The 20781-nt window shown below is 50.9% G+C and overlaps 5 protein-coding genes across 5 annotated transcripts; 3 read left to right on the top strand and 2 right to left on the bottom strand.

Moving 5' to 3' along the window:
• Positions 1-10083: 10083 nt before the first annotated feature.
• UCRPA7_2071 (putative nuclear pore glycoprotein p62 protein) lies at positions 10084-10764 on the top strand (the record flags this gene model as incomplete). Its single annotated transcript, XM_007914646.1, has 2 exons — positions 10084-10524; positions 10576-10764. 2 exons carry the CDS (start codon positions 10084-10086, stop codon positions 10762-10764), a joined length of 630 nt encoding a protein of 209 aa, XP_007912837.1.
• Positions 10765-11171: 407 nt separating this feature from the next.
• Positions 11172-11647, bottom strand: UCRPA7_2070 (putative mitochondrial atpase protein; the record flags this gene model as incomplete). The annotated part of the gene is made up of 3 exons (XM_007914645.1): positions 11172-11211; positions 11281-11412; positions 11514-11647. The coding sequence occupies 3 exons, from the start codon at positions 11645-11647 to the stop codon at positions 11172-11174; spliced, it is 306 nt and encodes a 101-aa protein (XP_007912836.1).
• A 2415-nt stretch (positions 11648-14062) lies between these two features.
• UCRPA7_2069 (putative dna damage checkpoint protein rad24 protein) lies at positions 14063-15078 on the top strand (the record flags this gene model as incomplete). The annotated part of the gene is made up of 5 exons (XM_007914644.1): positions 14063-14123; positions 14185-14491; positions 14547-14788; positions 14841-14911; positions 14965-15078. The coding sequence occupies 5 exons, from the start codon at positions 14063-14065 to the stop codon at positions 15076-15078; spliced, it is 795 nt and encodes a 264-aa protein (XP_007912835.1).
• A 572-nt stretch (positions 15079-15650) lies between these two features.
• On the bottom strand, positions 15651-17381 carry UCRPA7_2068 (putative diphthamide biosynthesis protein 4 protein; the record flags this gene model as incomplete). Its single annotated transcript, XM_007914643.1, has 3 exons — positions 15651-16229; positions 16872-16932; positions 16990-17381. 3 exons carry the CDS (start codon positions 17379-17381, stop codon positions 15651-15653), a joined length of 1032 nt encoding a protein of 343 aa, XP_007912834.1.
• Positions 17382-17939: 558 nt separating this feature from the next.
• Positions 17940-20117, top strand: UCRPA7_2067 (putative pre-mrna-splicing atp-dependent rna helicase prp28 protein; the record flags this gene model as incomplete). The annotated part of the gene is made up of 1 exon (XM_007914642.1): positions 17940-20117. One exon carries the CDS (start codon positions 17940-17942, stop codon positions 20115-20117), a length of 2178 nt encoding a protein of 725 aa, XP_007912833.1.
• Between the last annotated feature and the right edge of the window lie 664 nt (positions 20118-20781).

Here is a 20781-nt window from a genome sequence, read left to right as displayed (position 1 = left end):
GCTTCAGTGGAAGGGCCAATGAGATTAGAGGGATTTTCCGTTAAGTGGATTAATCTCTGTGATCTCGGCATTGCAGCCTTAGTTCAGCGCTAAATTATTGCAGCTCAGCTAGATCTTCAATGCGTGCGTACAGAATGAAGCCAATCGCGGCATTGCCAGGCCCTACTTTCGTGATTCAATCTATATCCCCATGGGAAAGGCAAGGATACCTGGGCTTAACCCCTACACGAAGCCAAACCCTAGCTGAAGTGCCGCTTGCAACATTAGGAAACTATCGCCGAAGGATTGGCATTCACCACCATGTATTCTTGGAGAAGGTCGGTAGGCTGATCGTTGAGTATGCTTGTTGCTGGTTAGTAAAAGGGGGAGAAATTAGAAGAGCATTCAATGCATGAGATATCATGGACTTTGCTGCTACTTGTATGGTGAATTGCGTACCACGATCAAGTTGAGAACCTAATAGGGTGTGAGGACTTCCGCCTAACATCACGGCAACTTGGTAGGCTAGGCGATAAGCTGCAACTGGGAGATGTGTTGAACTTGGGGGCCACCTGTAGGACTCTGAATGTTAGCCTGGATCTTTTTTTGATACATCTCATACTTTGTTCTCAGTATCGACATCTCGATACCACCTCATATGTGACCTTCATACCATTCATGAGCCTCTCGAGTGCCGGGTCATTGATTCTCATCGCTACGATGGCTCACATTCAAACCCCAACGAAATGTACCAATCACCTCACACGTCGACGCGGCGCATGTCGAACTTGCAAGATGAGAAAGATTCGCTGTGCGCATCCCCGCAAACTTCCATTCAGCCCCAGATTTAGAAGAACTGATGTGAAGGGCAGGCAGTGGAGGAGTGCCTTGCTCTTCGTGTAACGTATGTCAGCCTAAATCTCTTATTAGAATGTTGTTAATATTCCACCAAGCGAAGCGGGCAGACTTGCGACTATGATAGTCGACAAGGTACTTTTCCTTCTAGTGATATGTCAGAGAGAAGAAACACGGCCAAAGGCCAGGCAAGCCAGACACCGCAAGGACACGCCGATGCCCCCCCGAAGTCCGACCAGAGCAACTATACAGTTGACATTTCCATGCTCCAACATTCGCTAGTTACAGACGTTACAGACTTATCCTCTTTCGATCTCGACGCGGGTTTCCTGCCGGGGCTGGAGGATTCAGCATTGATTAGTGCTTTGGAGGAACCGAGTGCCCCCCAAGACCCCTCTCTTGCTGTCGAGAGACAATCTAGTGAGAGTGTATTCACCGAACAAATGCCAGCGGATATAGGTCTGCCGAATTTATTGACGATTCTAGACAAGGATGAGATCTCGTGCGGGAGTGAGATATCACGTCTCCATGGTGCATGGCAGACAGAAGAATCGGCAACTACAACTCAATTTGGTAGAGGTACACCCCAAACGGTTAGTTATTGTCGCTTCGTATGCAAGTCGTCCCAGTTGTAACTAACAAGGAGAACCCATCGCAAAGAAGTGGCAAAGTGATTTGATGATTCCTGACATCTGCCAACCGGTAAGGATAGACTTCCGATTAGCAACATTTTTTGCACTACCGGAGGTTCCTGCTGCAAACGACGAGGGCAAATATCAAGAAATTCGTCGCATACTCCGTAATCTCGCAACGAGCGCACAGCGGAACCAATTCTTGAAATCCGATTTCGGGAATAAAAGCAGTAGGCTTTCTTCATTATGGAAAACAGGAAGTCGTGCAAATCTTCGAATGTATACTAAGGGTATGTCTCTACCGAAATCCGGATAGAACATCTGATCTCATCTTAGACTAGCCTGCCTAGAGCGTTATGCAGAGTGAGTTCGGTTTCTAGGATATAACTTCCCTACGACGCAATCATATCATGTGGCTAATAACCAGTAATAGAGTCCGATTGTTCCTCAGCAGCTCCGATATAGAGGATTACCTGCTACGCGCGCAGGAAACACCTGAGCCAGCGCCGTTACTCTGTCTCTTTAGTGATGTTGTGACCGCAATAGGCTATACTTTAGTGCAGAGTAGAGGCTATCTGGACTCCACAGGCGATACCTCAGAGAGTGAAGTCTACTTTGAGTCTGTTCTGAACTCGTGTATTACTCTTTACACCACGGACAGCAGTCTTCCGAAACTTCGAGTGAGTAAATTCCAAATATCCCGATTGATGACATGTCGGTATAAAGAGCATTCCACGGCTGAATAGCTTCTGCCGCCATAGACATGTATGCTTATGGTATGTATTGCCAGACTCTATTCAAGTTTTGGATATATACTGGTGAATATTGCTGATATGCTGCTGTCATGCTTATAGATCATCATCGCCTCGAAGATTGGCCACCATCGTCTGTCTGAATTGCTGTCGATCGCGGTTCAATGCGTCCGGGAACTGCGTTTCTATAGCTCGTGGGAAATTCAGAATCAATTCGAGAGCGTGGATGGTCAGAACTCAATTAAACGCACCGTCTGGCTGTTGTACTGCCTTGAGGCTAATCACTCATTACATAACGGCGTGCCACCAGTGAGCTTTCCGTGTCATGGCTAATTGAACAGCAAACTGCCTGATCCCGTGCTAACAGCAACTACAGTTGCTCCACTCTGACTCCATTGATCATCTTCCTGTTGTGCCTGCGTCTACGAGCTTGGATGACCCTCTAGTCACTCAGGTTGCTACCACCACACTGCTTGTGACAACTTTGAGTTCTGTGAATCGCATGAATATATGGCGGACTTTACCTACAGATCTGCAAGCACGACTTGAGAGTTGCGCGTCAACATTATCAATGTGGTACGGCTATCCGCCGAATCAAGTTAGTAAATCAACGCGAGAGCATTATGCAGATGCCTCGTTAAGACCGCATTTATTTTGTTTCTACCACGAGTCTACATACCTTATATTCGGTCCCTGGATCAGACCTGGTTTGGCCATTATGCCGCAATTAGGTTTTTGCGAGCCGTGGCAGAATAACGTATTGGAAAGATGTTTAGAGTTGGCTTATACAATTGTCACCGATACTAGCAAGATGGTAGCTCTTGACAAATCATTGACAAGGTGAGTCTATCCCTTAGTTGATGTTTAAGCTTTGAACTAACACAGTGTCCGAGTAGGCGTCTCTACAGATTGACCTTGATCTCATTATTTGTAGTTGTTTACGGAATCCAGTTTGGGGAAGGTAGTATCGCAAAGCGTGCTATGGCATATCTTGGCATTTGTTGTGGTGCATTTAGCAGTCTACACCTTGCTGATAATTCTCTGCCTTTTGAGGAGATTTTAGACTTAGTCAGGATCATACGATCGCGCGCATGAAACGAGACATCCAGTCTTACAATGAATACAGACAGGAACCGGAGCCGGCTACGTCGCTAAAACTCGGTTTCCATAATCTTATAGAATTTAGGTTAAGTTATTGGACCACATGGCGAGCATCTTATATCCAGTAGATTTGTTTTAAAATGCCTGGTGGAACTCGGACCAAGAGCAATCATACCTCGAATCGCTTACCGGCGTAGTCCTCCCCATGTTTCCTTCGAAGCACGTCTAGGTTAACTCAACGATCAATGGGGGCGAGTAGGCCACTGTTCCACCGGCAAGACTGCCTGTCGCAACGACCCAGCACATCCTTGTCCGCTTGGGAGACGCTGTAGCCTCGACCCAAGTACCCCTGCTGAAACGTGAAGTATGACAAGGCGGAACACTGCAAAAGAGGCGGGGTCGCGTCAACACCCGCGAACACCCGCGAACAACCTCCCGTTCTAGCCACCGAGCATATCCGCTCATCGACTTTAGACGGAATCAGATATGACCATGGTATCACTTGTTAAGGCCGCTAGTCGAGCTACGGTTACCTGAAAGCTCGCCTCTATTCCCCATGCTCCCGGACAGCGCATCCACTCCGACGCGTTCCATCCCGACGTTAAGGATATCCCGCGCTTGCATACGCCAATCTGTCACGGCATGACACCACAGGCGCCAGTCAAGGGAGTTAGGTCTTTGACCGACGAAGCACAAGCGACTTATAGGCTAGCCGAAACTGGTTTAGTTGAGTGTTTGCAGCTGGTCCCATCCGCAGAGGGACAGTTCGTCAACAGATTCAGCACCTTGATGAACGAGGCGTTGGAATTTGGAAGGAACACCATCAATAAAAACTTTCAGCCTTGAAGCCTACCCTGGAAGTTTCCTACAGGCTCTTCGAATACCACAACTATGAGTTCTACATCTATGCCATGCAACCTTCAAGGATCCATCTGAGGTCCTCTATTTCCTCTATAAGCATAAAACGGCACTGATTAGTGTAAGGTTCATGACCAATAGTCTTAATAGAGGATTATGGAGACAGTTTCCGTTAGAATGAGATATTATCTGGATCTAGATAGGTGTTATATGGGGAGAAGGTTTCCTATCGGCTCCGATATGGAGATAGATTGGATATTATGGAAATAAGGGCTTCCTCGTCAGGCAATTGAGGATTTTATTTTGCAAAGGACTCAAGATAACCTGTTCGACTGGATTCGAGCGAACAATTGCGAACAGTGGAGATCATCATAGAATCTGATAGAAATGCTTGGATATTATTAGAGCTACTATATTGCCAAAAACCAACCTCATATCTTTCCCTACTATACAATACATAAGGCTCGGCTCTGAAGTCGCTATTGATCCTGCTATTATGGTGAACTCTCTTTTGTCCCAGCTAAGCGCCGATTATGCATTTCCATCAACCGTGTACGTTGAGATTTCACATGATATTTGACTTTCATTATCTTTGCCTTGAAAATTAGCCAACAAATCTCACGTTGGAGCTGCATAGCATCCTAGCAGACATGAGTACAGAATCCGCTATTACATTACTAATTTGTCGCCTCCGGGCAACTATGGGACCAGTGAAGTAGATAGAACGAGTGCGCCCAAGATGCCTGTACTTGTATGCCCTACACCAAAGTGTATATGACATGCCCGTCGAATGCCTCCATGTTTCCACCTTGACAACTTATTTTGCATACTTGCTGTCATGAGAGATAGAAAGCATGGACCTGTACGCCATGTTCAAAGAGTAGCCGGTCATAAATTTCTCAACTTAACGCTAGAACAGGCCTACAAGGCGGAATAATCATAACACCTACAAGCTATGTTACACAAGTCCTTTGTAGCCGCTGGGTCCAAGACCGATAGGGGTGAGGCTCGAGCACGATGGTTACCTAAGAACGTAAAGCTTCATCCAGCGTTCACAATAACAAGATGATACAACAGTCGCCTCAAATAGGCAGAAAAAGGGATCAAATAGCCAAAATTGCCACTCAAGCAAGGCACAATCAAAAATATTCGACGTCTCATATCCTTACCCATCCACAAAAGGAGATACTAAAGCCCTTAATCCCTTGTAATCTACACATTTCGGTATAGATCATGTCTGGTTAGTTTTTGAATATCATAGGCATCAACCTCCATAAACGGCAGGATGCTCAGACTACTCCATCGGCTCACTCTCGGCTCGGCCTCGGCTCATCTCAGCTTAGGTTAAAGCAGCAGGCAGCTCAGGTCCAAAGACGGAAGTGGAATTTGGAGTGATGCATTTTCGTCGTAGACTCTTGTGGAAGTTACAGCTGTCAAGGCAAGACGGTGTCCATAAAATCCGGATCATGCGCAAGCTTAATCGTTATTCCGTAGGCAATCGCCCTAGTTTCAATCTGCGGTTACCTCTGTATTGTACTTCTTATGAGCAAATAAAAGAACGACGGGCCAGAATAGTCATCTGGAATTGGATCTGCTAAATAAGAGCTCATCCCTTCCGAGCCTTGCGTAAAAAATTAGTAACACGTGCAAGGCAAGACAGAATGAAGCGGACATAGTGTACGAAACTTCCTAGACTGTTGGTGTGTTTCTTACAACTGGTATGATATCTTGCATTAGAGGGATAAGTACGCCGTGTCTTGATAACATCGTAACACCTTTTGTTGATAAACAAGGCCATCGCGACCAATTTACGCCTAAAGATTCTTCAACGGGTCGAGCCTCTTTGATGAAAGTGTCTTGGGTGGAGCATTTCTTTATTAGGTTATCTTTACAGATGGACCAGGTAAGTGAGGTGTATGTTTATTAACATCGACTTTAGTAAGTACTGTGATCTAAATGAAGCGAACGCCAATCGAAATCCTCAAGACTATCAACTATGTGTGATCTGAGCACTAAGTGTCAAAAGCAGCATCTCTTCAAGTAGTGTAGATAAGTTTGCCATCTTATGGCGTCAACCTTGACTGGTAGGTGGCTTCATTGAGTCGCGCCGTGGCTTATTCATGTCGTGGTATCAATGTGCCGTTCATTTCTAAAGCTAGCTAGCCGCCAACTGGGAAGCAATTTCTAAGAAGTCAGACTTGAGGATGATATGACCAGGACTTGATGGAACGTCGCCAGAGTGCATGACTCCCACGTTCGACAGCACGGATATTACGCAATCGGCCTTCTCTGCCCACCAAAGAGCACCTGTGAAGCCGAGGACGCTGCCAAAATGGCCAAGCCATGCATTGTCACCAGACCGTTTTATTCTCATCAGGCCATGGCCCATCTCATACGAGCCCGCCGGTCTCCAATCTTCCATAATGGCTAAAGAGTCCGCGCTGAGCAACTTTGCGTCACGAAATGCAGTCGCAAATCTGACGAGATCTGAGGCGGAGGAAACCAGGCCACCGGCCATCCACTCGGTAGAAAGATTGGAGATGGTGCAGTCGATGAGGTTGCCTCGTATCTCAGGAAAAGACGGACATATCCCTGCAGTATCACGAAACGTATTGGTGGCCCAATGATAGCGACCTGGCAATAGTCCTAGATTTGGCTTCTCGAACCCCTCAAGGAAAATGTGCTTCAGGTTGAGTGGCTCGAGTATCCGTCGACGCATTTCTGCTTCCGCGGTATGTTGGGTGACCTTCTCTATGATACGGCCGAGGAGGGTATAATTAGTGTTCGCGTAATACCATTGCCCAGGATCCGGCGCAAACATTTTTGGGCGACGGATGTACTCTAGAGGCTCGGTCTTCTCCCACAGATGTGCTGGATTCATCTCACTTCCCCTCCCTTTGCGGATCCAGATTGGATCGTCTTCCCAGCTGTCGATACCTGCTCGATGGCTGAGGAGTTGCTCCACGGTAGCTTCTTTAGCATCATCAATCTCATTGTAAACTTCAATGCTTAGAAGCTCGCCGACAGAGTCTGACAACTGTAGCTTTTTCTCTTCTATGAGCTGGAAAATAACAACAGCTGTGAATACTTTGGAGATGCTGCCGATGCCGAATAGATGAGTCTTTTGGATTGGTTCGAGGTTCTCTAAGTCTGAGACGCCGGCTGCGAACGCCCATTGCCCACGAGCTGAGGAAATCGCAGCGCAGATGCCGGGTACTCCGTCCGCAACACTATTTTGTAGGATTGCATTGATCTTAGCAACGTAGTCTGCAACTGTCGTTGTTGTACAACCGTTGTGAGCCATCAGAGCTGAGCGCGAGACAAAACTATAGATTGCCCACAATGCAAAAGTTGTTACGTGTCAAATCAAGATGCAGAGAGATACGAAGGGAAATACCCGGCTCCCTCCTTGAATTGTGTTTGCTGGAGCACTTTGTATCGCAGTTCCTGAGGTAATGGCGGGGTTACGAAGTCCTCAGGTATTGCCCAATGTGGGCTTCATGGCCACTTCTAGAGAACACGACGGAATGTAAACGCTATATCGTGAAATAACAACCCTTAACTATGTTCGAAGTATTTTTATATAAGATGTTAGTTGGAAATTGAAAAAGGGGCAGCAGGAACTTTGATGTTTGAGTATGGTGATTAGGGGATCACGGTTGCTTCTGCCACACAATCATCACGTTGCGTAGACAACTTACGCAACGCTTTGTTGACTAATTAGGTGCCTGACAGACAGTGCTGACTGATAGGTTATAACACCAGAAGTTGCAACTAGGTCACGAGTTCAATCAACGATGTCTTTTATAGTAAAGTCCAACCCAGGTAGGCAGCAATTGCTCTGACAGAGCTCAAGATGAGGATTGTCTTCGACCTTGATGTGATTACTTTAGGGGATAGTCACTTGGGATTGACCGATGCTCCTCCAGTGGTCGAGGGTTAGGGTTGACCGACGGTGTGGGAGTGGGATCAAGGGAAGGTGTGCGCCTAAGGAACACCCCGTTCTTTGGGCAGTGGCGCGCTTTGTGCTAGGCGCGCAACAGCTCTTCCAATTCGCGAAAAAAGCTTCCCAGCCAACGCTGAACGGGACACCCTTGATAGCTCCTAGCGTGCAGCATCAAACGTCCACAAGGAACTCAAACAACATCTTTTCCGCATCAGCAATCACCTCTTCCTCTCCTTCCCGACCGACTGTGCCTGTCGAAGGCAGAAGGATCTAGTAATGGTCATGAGCCGTTCCTGATCTCCGCCCGCGAATAAAGACGTCCTAGGGTCATCCACCCGTAACCTTTTCACTCTGAAGCGTCACGATCAACTCTTGCAATCCATCACATACTTGCCACCTTCTCACGATGTCTACGCCAAGCTTCAGCTTTGGGGCGCCCGCATCCAGCGCAGGCGCCTCTGCCCCGTCGACAACCGCCACCTCTTCTGCTCCCGGATCAAGCGTGTTTGGACAAGCAACGGGCACTCCGTCATTCTCCTTTGGCAATTCGACCTCAGGTCAATCTAGCGGTGCTGGCCTGTTCGGGAACGCAGCTTCGAACAGCGGAGCACAGAAACCGAACCTTTTTGGAGGCGCTGCCACGAGTAGCTCAAGTGCGCCTGCGACGGGAAGCTCCTTGTTTGGTGGGCAGTCAGCTGGTGGCAGCTCAGGGAGCAATCTATTTGGCGGCGCGAACAAGACACCTGCCGCTGGAGGCCTATTTGGAAGCAACTCAAGCACTCCGGCGACAGCTCCAGGGAGCACACCAAGTGGAGGAATATTTGGTGGCTCCAATACTGCATCATCCACAGCTGGTGGTGCATCATCGACTGGAGGTGGTCTTTTCGGAGGCAGTAATACGACTCAAGCACCCAGCACCAGCTCTACGGCTCCTGCGCCTGCGGCTGGCCTCTTTGCGAACGCGGGGAAATCTTTGTTTCCATCTTCTACTGGCACCAGTGCAAATACATCTGCTCAAGCAACTCCTGCCAAGCCGTTGTTTGGCGGCTTAGGCTCGACAACACCAGCTGGTGCACCTCCGGCGGACTCTGCGAAGCCCACCCCAAACCTCTTTGGATCAGCAACCTCCCAGCAGCCCGCTCAAGGGGATTCTAAACCAGCCACTCCATCCTTTTTTGGATCAACTGCCAAGCCGACAACTTCCAGCGCAGCACCCGCAACGACACAACCCTCCACGGCTGCTTCTAGCAACTTATTTGGCGGCGGTGCAGGAGGCTCGACTCCATCGATTGGGCAAACATCGAACTTATTCGGTGGTGCGTCTACCGGGTCGACCAGCCTATTCTCCAAACCCGCTGCCAGTACTTCCAGCAATCTCTTTGGAGGTGGTAGTACTCCGGCCTCACAACCGTCCCAGACATCTTCAACACCTGCAAGCAATCTATTTGGTGCTAAACCCGCAACAACAACGCCGGCAAGCAATGCTCCGGCCCCGGCTCCTGCAACATCTTCCACTCCAAGTATATTCGGCGGAGGGTCGACCGCCCAGTCAGCGGGCCCTCAAGCGACGTCGAAGCCGGCGCTCTTTGGCGGGCTTGGATCTACTACACCCTCGACTACCGCCGCCGCGGCTCCCACGCAGACGAAGTCTCTGTTTAGCAGTGGCACACCAAGTACCACGGCTCCCGTTGCTGCATCTGGCACCAGTGCACCTGGCTTGTTTCCCAGTCTCTCCGCAACTTCCGCCCCGTCTGCTACTACAACAAGCACTGCGCCGGCGACGACGACTGCATCGTCCGGTACAGCTCCGTCTACTACGACTGCTGGCAGCAGTATTTTGGGCAAGGCACCAACACCAGCACCAACTTCAACTGCCCAAAATGGGGCAACTTCTGCTGCCAACCTGTCAGCGTCAACTACGGGGCCCCCATCCCAGCTTCCAAGACTCAAGAACAAGACCATGGACGAGATCATTACTCGATGGGCCACAGATCTTTCTAAGTACCAGAAGGAGTTCAAAGACCAAGCGACCCAGATCTCTGCCTGGGACCGCCTCCTAGTTGAGAATGGCGAGAAGATCCAAAAGCTCTACCTTAACACATACGAGGCAGAGCGAGCTAGTAACGAGATCGAACGCCAGCTCCAGCAGGTGGAGAGCAACCAACAAGAGCTGGAGAGCTGGCTCGATACCTACGAGGCTCAAGTCAATGACCTCTTCACTCGCCAGGTTGGATCTAGTGAGCAGCTTGGCGGGCCAGACCAGGAGCGCGAGCGCACATACAAGCTTGCTGAGAATCTGACTGACCGTGTCGATGAGATGGGCAAGGACCTGGGCAAGATGATCAAGGAGATCAATGACATTTCTGCCACGCTGAGCAAGGGCAACAAGCCCGATGATCCGGTAAGCTTCTCTGGCAACTATATAACAACGCACACTAACGATGCCAATCAGCTGAGCCAAATCGTTCGTGTCCTCAATGGACACCTCACTCAGCTTCAGTGGATCGACACGAATGCTGCAGCCCTGCAGGCCAAGGTGACTGCGGCTCAGAAGGCAAGCAGCAGCATGGGAACTCAATACGGAGGCCCAGAGACCGATGCGGCAGAAAGCTTCTATCGTTCCTACATGGGTCGACGATAAAAGAGTGGCCGAGGTAGCGGGGTGTAGATGTAATTTGTAGTACACAAGAACAAGAAGAACGAATACTGGAAGCAAGGATCACATAGGCAAGCAAAGGCATAGGCAAGCAGGGATAGGATTCATAGAGATGAGTTGTTCTTTCGAGACAGGGAAACCGGATTGCACGGAGGTGCAAAAAGATGCATAATGTATATGTACAACTACCCAAATGTGCTTGAGGCTTAAGACAAGAGCAATGTCACGGAGCTTCACGAAAAACGCTTGCTCATGCTAAGCCTACATTTCAAGATCGTCCCGAGGGATCCAATGTCACGTATGTCATTGATCTTGCGGTATAGTCCACGTCTCTCCTTCCCTCCCTCTCTAATATCTCTGCCAGAAGTGTACATGGGGTTGGCTTCAACAACTTAGTTGTGCTCACCACCCTGGTTCTTGGTGATCTCGTCGCTGCAAAGAAGTCAGTGTCAGAGGCCGTACGTATTGCGTTGCCGGCATGACGGAGCAATTGGGACTTACATGTGGTCGGACAGCTGTTGCAGGTGAGCCTGCTGCTCGGCAAGCTTCTTCTTGAGCTCCAGCAGCTTCTCCTTCTCACGCTGGCGGATGGCGTAGTCCTCGGAGGCACGCTCACGTCTCTGGAAGGCGTCGCTGGAAAGAGAGCGTTAGCAATTGCATCCTTGATATCTCGAATCCTCGAGGTCTGCTGCCTGCGGGAAATCATGGGCTCGCAGGGACGGGGAGAGACTCACGCCTGGCCAGTCTTGGGCGGGGCACCGGTGTCACCCTCGGCCATGGTGCGAGCTGAGACGGTGAAGGTGCGGATGGGGGTGGCCAGCGCGGGCCGGGTGAGCTTGCTGCTCTTGAGGAAGGACTGGCGAAGCATTTTTGCTGCTAGTTTCGGATGTATGGGATACGCGGGAGGCTTTGAGGGAAAAATCTGGGGAAAGGTTAGATCCGGTGGCAATCCGGGGTCGAAGGAGGAGCTGGGGAGGGAACAATCTGGAGACTTTTGTATCCTAAGGGGACCGAGACGTACGGTGGCTCAATTCGTGGTCTGAGGTGATCAACTGTATGATGGCTCTCGGTGGTGGTGGTGGGAAGCTTTGCAAGCTGGAGAGTAGTGGTGGTACCAGGGTATCGTCCTATCGGCATGACGGCAGAAAGCGGACGAGCCTCAGGCCGCCATTCAATCGTTGCAGCCGAGAACCAATCAGAGAAGCCGATTTCCCGGTCCCCGCATGAGCTCTTCTGGGTTTCATGATCCAAGACGGGCCAGATGCGTGTGCCTTACGATATCTCATGTATCTAGATCTCCCTCGATGCACTAGATGATGTCTATATTGACTTCTTGAAGCTATAGATCTCCTGCTCAACCTGGGAGGAATGGATTGGCGAATGGCCTTTGTTTGAGAGTCAGACTTTGCTGGGCCCTGCTAGCAGACATCGCTCAGACGATCCATACGTAGTTTTGGTTTGCGCGTAAGGCTGCTCCACAAACGGGGCGCTGTTTGTTCTTGTACCGCACCGTACGAGGATCGCCACGGCAAGTTAGTCGTGGCTGCATGCAGTGTGCTGCTTTTCTCTGGTCACATCAAGCTGCCTTGCGTTATCATCCAGGTTGGATTGCAACATTTAGGTACACCTCAAAAGATGGGATGACATCTTAGGATGATAGCAAGGTAGCACACAGTCATCGGTCACAGTCTGCAGTCTGCGGGGCATATAGCTAAAAACAAAGCCTGATTTACTACCCAATGCGAACAGCCTTATGAGAGCCCGACAGAAAGGCGGCGAGATTGAAACGGAGTAGAGCGCCACTGTCGTCGACCCAGAAGGCAAAGGGAAACACCGTCCAGTCCGCAAGGAAGATAGGTAGTACCGTTTATTGAAGGGAGCCGCATGGAATTTCCCAGGTTGCGACCGCCCTATCAAGCGCTGGGACACACAGTAATTGGAAACACTGGGCAGCCTTGCTCCTGCCCCTAATGAGACTCAATGTAATTACCTCCCAGGCGGAGGACCTTAGCTCCTCAGTATCGGGTCCGTAACGTAAGCCTTGTATCAGGTTCTTAACGGAGGCCAGCAAACGGACGGGAGGTTGCACTACTACTGTACCAAGTTTCAAAAGGGCAGGCGCCAGAAAGGAAAGAAAAAGAAACTTCGGCAGGCGTGACCAGCAACACAGGCTACACATCACGCCTGCAAAGCACATCACCAGGGGGTCACGCTGGCGCTGGTTGTCCTGGGAGCTGAGACTGGGAGGGCCTTGCTGTGGACGACAGGGTGTCATATGTTTTTCGGGTTGGGGAATGACGTTGTCCTCAAATTAAATGGGAAAAAAGGACGATCTGTGGCAGTGCTGCAAGTGCGTGAAACAGAGGCGCTGTCCCTCAAAGGGAAGGCCAGCTGCTGCCTGAACAAGCTAGTGGATTTAGGTTTGGTGTCATCTTCACGCGAATAAATGGTCAAATAAATAAATAACAATAACTCAACGGACAGTGAATAGGTGGGAGGGGCCAGCCAGCCCAGCCCAAGCCTAGCAGCACAGGACAGCACAGGACAGTGCCGCGCTCAGTCCCAGCCAAAGAAAGCCAGGCCCTTTCTCTCTCTCCCTCCCGCCCGCTTTAATTGACGGTGTGGGCTCTCTGCACCCCAACTCCGTCACTCTCTTGCCAACTTCAACCTCAACCACAAAAACCCACTTCCCATTCGCATCGCCATTCTCATCTCTCCCAACTGCCAATCTTGGTCCTGCTGCCAAATTCCCCATTTTCATCACCACCACATTTTCCACATCTCAAACAGGTGAGTCGTGACCGTTACCTTGCCAAAGCAAACACCGCCCTATCCACCGCCTCGTCCCCCGCCTTGCCCTCAACAGCGCAAAACGCCTGGTTGCCCGGCACTCTATCGTCATCGCATGCCCCCTCTTTCACACAAAATCGCACCACTACATCGCTCCTGAATCCCCAGGACCGTCCCAATCGTCGCCGGATGCCTCTCGGCCCTCGATTCGATGCTGCTTCAAGCTGTCGCTCGCGGCTCGGCCTCTGGCGCGAACCCCACTGAGAAGCGGGGAGCCTCCTTTTAGGTCATGAAGTCAGCGAGGCGCGTTCGGGGACGTCACCACAGCCTTCGGGAGGCGGCGCTGGTCGATGCGCCAATTTCATCGGCTCCTGGGGCTCAGGTCGACCTCTCATAATTGCCAATCACAAATCATTTCTGCTCATTTCAAAGAACGGTCAAGAATTTTCATCAGGCTGACGTTGCACTATCCCAGACAACCGAAGTCAACAAAATGGGTCACGAAGACGCCGTGTATCTGGCCAAGCTCGCCGAGCAGGCTGAACGCTACGAGGGTATGTACAATCGAGACTGATGTTGGATCCGATGAGAGCGGCGCTAATTCCGATTTTGCAGAGATGGTGGACAACATGAAGATTGTCGCCTCCGAGGACCGCGATCTGACTGTCGAGGAGCGAAACCTGCTCTCTGTTGCCTACAAGAACGTCATCGGTGCCCGTCGTGCGTCCTGGAGAATCGTGACCTCCATCGAGCAGAAGGAGGAGTCGAAGGGCAACTCCACTCAGGTCGGACTGATCAAGGAGTACCGCCAGAAGATCGAGGGTGAGCTGGCTAAGATCTGCGAGGACATCCTCAGCGTCCTAGACAAGCACCTGATCCCCTCGGCCAAGAGCGGCGAGTCCAAGGTCTTCTATCACAAGATGTTTGTCATCCCATGAAAGCGAAAATGCCTGAATTTGGTGCTAATACCCGATCAGGAAGGGTGACTACCACCGATACCTCGCTGAGTTCGCTGTTGGCGACAAGCGCAAGGATTCCGCAGACAAGTCTCTTGAGGCTTACAAGGCTGCCACCGAGGTTGCCCAGACCGAGCTGCCTCCTACTCACCCAATCCGCCTGGGTCTCGCTCTCAACTTCTCTGTCTTCTACTACGAGATCTTGAACGCCCCTGACCAGGCTTGCCACCTCGCCAAGCAAGCCTTTGATGATGCCATTGCTGGTGAGTTGATCTGAACATGTAGAGTTTGCAATCTCTGACACGAATTTCACAGAGCTTGATACCCTGAGCGAGGAGAGCTACAAGGACTCCACCCTCATCATGCAACTGCTCCGCGACAACCTGGTAAGACATGACCATTTGCAAGGGCCAAGGGACACCACTGACTTTGCTTTCAGACCCTCTGGACCTCTTCTGAGGCCGAGGCACCCGCCGCGTCGGGTCAGGCTGATGCTCCGGCGGCGGAGGAGAAGACTGAGGAGGCTGCGGAGGCACCCAAGCCTACCGAGTAAAATGCTTAATTTCTTGTGTCGTGACCGGTTTACATTGGTTGATCCCCCGGAGGAACTGGTGTCTATGGAGTGCGGATCGGAGAACTCTAAAGACTCTGCATGGTTTTACGCAAATACACAAGACTTAGGCGATCTCAGATCCTGCAACAGGGCTAATGAGAGCAGCTTGGAGGCTAGCACATTCAGATTGCTTTTCATTTAGACTCTAATGCGCAAGGGGTTAAGATTCGTCTGGACAATAAAGCTCACTTTATCTTCGTGATTTGAGAAGCTCCTCGAGCCTTACATGTGTACCCATGCTCTGACCCCCATGTGATTATAGATTATAGCTTGCCCCTGATTGGGCGACCAGCCTAATGGTATGCGCCTTCGTGGAGAGGGTATACCGCGTGTGTGCTTATCACCAGCTATGCCTTGGAACCTCAGCGGTAGCATAATACTCCTGTCCTGTCTCCATCTCTCAAAGTGAGACCTCCCCAGGTCCCCTTCCATGAGAGCGCGCCGAAGAGACCAAACGCCGCATAGCGAACCTGGTCAACATTGTGCGTGAAGCTTGAACCCGGATGTTCTACTCAGCCTGGTACCTGTGCTGCAGCAGAGTGTTCGTCGACCACAACGGCAAAGTGTACCCGAAGCCAGAGGCTACAGTCTTGGCACCCGACGATAAGCTCGCCGAAGTCGCCAGCCTCCTCCAGGTCGCTCTCGCCAAGCGAGAAGCCGCGCTCATTGCCGCACCGACAGCTGCGATACCAACGGTTCTGCGCCTCGTCGAGCTGCAGATCGTCGAGGTCGACGTTCTCGATGCCCGTCTGGAAGCCGCTGCCGCTACCGGCGCTACCAGGCTGGTCCTGGCCGTTGCGCGCCGTCTTGAGCGCCTTGTCATAGTCGGCGCGCCGCTTGACGTCCGACAGCACGGCGTACGCCTCGCTGATCTGGTCGATGGTGAAGTTTGTGCTGTTCTGCGCTGTGCCGATGACGCGCGGCTCGCCCGGCTGCACGTTGAAGGCCTTGTCGGGGTGATTCCGGAGCAGGCTCCGGTGGTAAGCCGTCTTGATGATGGGGGCGAGGTCCCGGTCATCCTCCAGGTAGGACCGCGGGATGCCTAGCACCTCGTAGTGGGTTGGCTCGGCCATTTTTTTTACAATTTTTTTCTGAAAAGATCAAGAACCGGAGATCCAGATGGGTAAAAGACGACTGTCTTTCTACCCCTCCGGACTCGGGGTTGGGTTGCAGGTGTGAGGTCAACACTTTTTCTGATATGCCGACCTCTTGCTGCGATAAGCTGGAGTCACTCAATTTTGTATGTCACTGATAAGGAAAATGTACGGTCACGTGCCGAGCTTTCGGCCATGTGAAGAGATGTAAGCAATGCCAGATAGATCTCAAGAAAGTAGACAAGGCTGATGATAGAGACACAAGAATGCATACGGCAAAGACTGAGATAATGGCCACATCATGTGTCGAGAGAAATACCTTCGATCTGCGTGAACATGAGAAGAGAACCCTACCTTGCCTACCTGGGGAATCGAGAAATACCTGGGTCGTGGAACAGGGAGCTTGACAACTGACAATATTGGAAGGGAAAATAGAATCAAGATGGAACGAGACGAGAAGATTTCCCTAGGCCGTGGGTATACATTGGTGTTACATTTTGTATATACATCGAGGATCGCCAGGCAAGTGCCAGAACATTAGCCGCTTTACCTGGGGAACCTGGTCCAATTCTTCTTTCCAACCTGAACTTGCGATTAGTTGACTGTTCCAGGGGGAAAAAATTTGGCGATTTGACTTACTGCTTTCCATTCCCTAATAAGTTTGGGCATGTTGAGCATGGCCTGTCTCCTCTTCTCCATCCTAAACACGAAAGTCAGTAAGAGTTGCTCTCCTAACAAGCACAACAGCAGAACATACTTCCCAACCAAGTGTCTCTCGTGGGCGTGGCCCTTGACCTGTTGGCCAATACCAGTTCCCTTAACTCTCAGACCGTGTTCGACACGGTGCCGTATCCGCTCCTCGGTCTTCTTGGGTGTGTATGGGAGCAGCTCCTCAACGCCGTGTTCCCTAGCCAGCTTCACCAGCTCTGCCTGCCTCCTCAGCGAGAATTTGGGATCGTGCCATTTTCCAGTAACAGGGTGCTTCGTCGCGAGGAAAGGATTCGGTGCTTCTATTTGGTAGGCGGTCTGAGGTAGCTCTCCAGAGGCAGCTGGGTTGATGATGGAAGCCGGGGGGTATCTCGCGAAAAACCGCTGAAGGCGTGGCGGCAGTGCCTTTGCCAATTGAATGTACTGCGAAGTGGTCGCCATGGTGCAGGATCTGTGGGAGGATCTCCTCCTCGTCAAACTGAAGATATCGCCGGTTGCTCGGCGTTGGGTGATGTACGAATGTCAGGATTCCCAATTCACTTGACGGACCAGGGCGAATCTTTCAGGCGATTGGGGGCACGGATCAATAGGTAAAAATAAAGTGGATCTGGCGCGGCTTCCAGGCATGATTGGTGTGTGTTGACGCCAAAATCCAGCAGCCGTCCCCCTAGAGGAGTTATCTTTCAGCCTTGTACTCCTCTGCCTAGGTGATAAACGTTAATTTCTAGAAGTGAATCTACTCAATATTAAGAGGCATAACACTTATCAAGCTTTTCAATATTCTGTTTGTTACTATAGGTCTTTAGCTTTTACGAAGGTCGTAACCCCTTGTTGAGGAGGAACCTAGGTAGTGATACCCTTGCTGAACTAACATTTATTACGCCGGCGGAGGAGTAGACGTTCAACCTCGCCCCTCCAAATATTTCAATCTGCGACAGTCATACTTGGGCCCCATTCCACATCGCCACTGCATTTCTTCTCGTCGGAAAGCTATCGATCATGAACGGCAACGGTACTGTTCGGCGCCAGCCGCTGGACATCGAGGAGATCCTACGGAAGAAGAAAGAGGCAGATGCCGCAGCCGCAAAGCCTCGGTTCATGACCAAAGCCCAGCGAGAGGCCCTTGCTGCCAAGAAAGCGCAAGAAGAGAAGGAGAAAGAAGAGGAGAAACAACGGCAGAAACAGCAGGCTCCACTGGATAAGGCTCCATCGTACCGAAACGGAAATCGCGATAGCTATACAAATGGCAAGACAGACAAGTCGCGAGACTACTCTATTCCAACAGGGCCGAAAGCCATGCGCGATCAGAACGGTCACCAAGATAGGGGACAGGAGAACGGAAATAGCCGTAGCGAACCACCAAAACCTGCCGTCTCTACGAAGGGCAGCAAGAGGCTAGCGGAGCAAGACGAAACTTCTCTTATTCGAGCCAGATATATGGGCCCGGAGATGAATCAAAGCACATTCTCTGCTAAGAAAAAGAGGAAGCGCACTACGGAGAAGAAGTTCAATTTCGAGTGGGACGCAGAGGAGGACACCAGTCAAGACCAAAATCCTATTTACGCAGAACAGACCACGTCATTCTGGGCAGGAAAACTGGGCGGCTTTGGCGAAGACGTTGCGGAGGAATCCGCAAAGAAGTTCGCCCGTCAACTGGAAGATGCCGATCCAGAGCACGGCAGGGAACGGGCAAGAGAGTATCTTGAGCAGTGGCGTCGCGGCCGAGAAAGGGCAACCCGAAACGGGCTTGGCAAGCATTGGTCTGAGAAGAAACTCGACGAGATGCGCGAGAGAGACTGGCGCATCTTCAAAGAAGACTTTGGTATAGCGACCAAGGGCGGCGCGATTCCAAATCCCATGCGGAGCTGGAAGGAGTCTGGCCTACCGCGCCGACTTCTCGAGGTTGTGGATCAAGTCGGATATACTGAGCCGACACCTATTCAGAGAGCTGCGATTCCGATAGCACTTCAAGCTCGTGATCTCATTGGTGTGGCTGTGACTGGTTCGGGAAAGACTGCAGCTTTCCTGCTTCCTCTACTGGTCTACATCTCTGGATTGCCGCCCCTCGACGAGTATACAAAGGCGGACGGACCTTACGCTCTGATTTTAGCCCCAACTCGTGAACTGGCGCAGCAAATCGAATCAGAAGCAAAGAAGTTTGCAACACCTTTGGGCTTTACTTGTGTCAGTATCGTTGGTGGTCACTCACTTGAGGAACAAGCTTTCAACCTCAGAAACGGTGCCGAGATCATCGTTGCCACCCCAGGACGTTTGGTTGATACGATTGAAAGGCGCTTGCTCGTCCTTTCCCAGTGTTGCTACATTGTCATGGACGAGGCTGATCGTATGATTGACTTGGGCTTCGAAGAGTCTCTCAACAAAATTCTTGATGCTCTTCCGGTTGGAAATGAGAAGCCAGACACGGAAGAGGCCGAAAATACACAACTCATGAGCAAATACATTGGAGGCAAGGACAGGTACAGACAGACGATGATGTACACGGCCACCATGCCTACGGCAGTGGAGAAGATAGCGAAGAAGTACCTTCGACGCCCAGCCATCGTGACTATCGGTAACGCTGGCGAGGCTGTCGAAACTGTGGAGCAGCGTGTTGAATTCGTTGGTGGCGAGGACAAGCGAAAGAAGAGGCTGGGCGAGATTCTCAATTCGGGACAATTCCAGCCGCCCATTATCGTCTTCGTCAATATCAAGCGGAATTGCGACACGGTGGCGAGGGATATCAAGCATCTTGGTTATTCTGCCGTCACACTCCATGGCAGCAAGACTCAAGAGCAAAGAGAGGCGGCTCTGGCATCACTTCGAAATCACCAGACGGACATCTTGGTGGCTACCGACTTGGCTGGACGTGGTATTGATGTTCCCGACGTCTCGCTTGTCATCAACTTCAACATGGCTACGAATATCGAGTCATATACACATCGTGTCGGTCGTACTGGTCGTGCTGGCAAGAGTGGTGTTGCCATCACATTCCTTGGCAACGAAGATGAAGATGTGCTCTATGATCTGAAGCAGATGATCCAGAAGTCATCAATCTCCAAGGTGCCTGACGAGCTGAGAAGACACCCAGCAGCACAGCAAAAGCCGGTGAAGGGCAGGAAGGTTGAAGATGTCAGTGCCCCCGGCTCATTCGGCAAAGGCGGCGGCGGTCAGTGGTGATCCAATGGAACCAGGCATCTGTACGACAGCATCATGTAGGTAGCTTACCTATCAACCTATACCCAGAATGAAGAAGATGAGCCTCGGCTACATGAGCACATCAGAGCTAGAATACTAGGGCTAGCCCCAAAGGAAATGCCAATGCCGCAGTAATCTCCACGAGAGAAGATCATCTTGCATGAAATTATCTTATCAGATGGTGCTAAATCCTGAAACCACCTTCCGATTCTCGACCGATCTGGGGCCTGAGAGGAAGACTGTATGAATTGCCTCACCCTATTCGTCCCTGAGATGGAGCATGGCAAGGTTACCTCGGGGCCATCCGGGTCAAGTTATTAGCTGGGCAGTACCATTCAGGCCCCAGGTGCCCCTCCATTGCTGTAACCCCGCGCTAAGATAGAGGAGGAGGCCCCTGGCTCCCTGAAGATTGGCGCCGCAAACCGGTCGAAAATTCATTTTTTTACCCAATTCCAACACGGCAAAGCTTACCACGGGCTTGGTGAAAGTAGATGCGCAATCCACTCCACCACGTACGCCCGCCTCCCATGAGACGGTGAATGAAATTGATTTAACTTGCGGCATCGCGCATCTTGCCCCTGTGTCCCTTGCCCAGTCTGTTGGGACCTTTCCCATTCTTGCGACATGCTCCTCCGACACCAGTTCT

This window comes from Phaeoacremonium minimum, assembly GCF_000392275.1.
Source record: "Phaeoacremonium minimum UCRPA7 unplaced genomic scaffold PA7_03_scaffold_146, whole genome shotgun sequence".
Lineage (NCBI taxonomy): Eukaryota > Fungi > Ascomycota > Sordariomycetes > Togniniales > Togniniaceae > Phaeoacremonium > Phaeoacremonium minimum.
The sequence above is the reverse complement of the archived record's forward strand: the minus strand, read 5'-3'. Positions and strand labels throughout refer to the sequence as shown.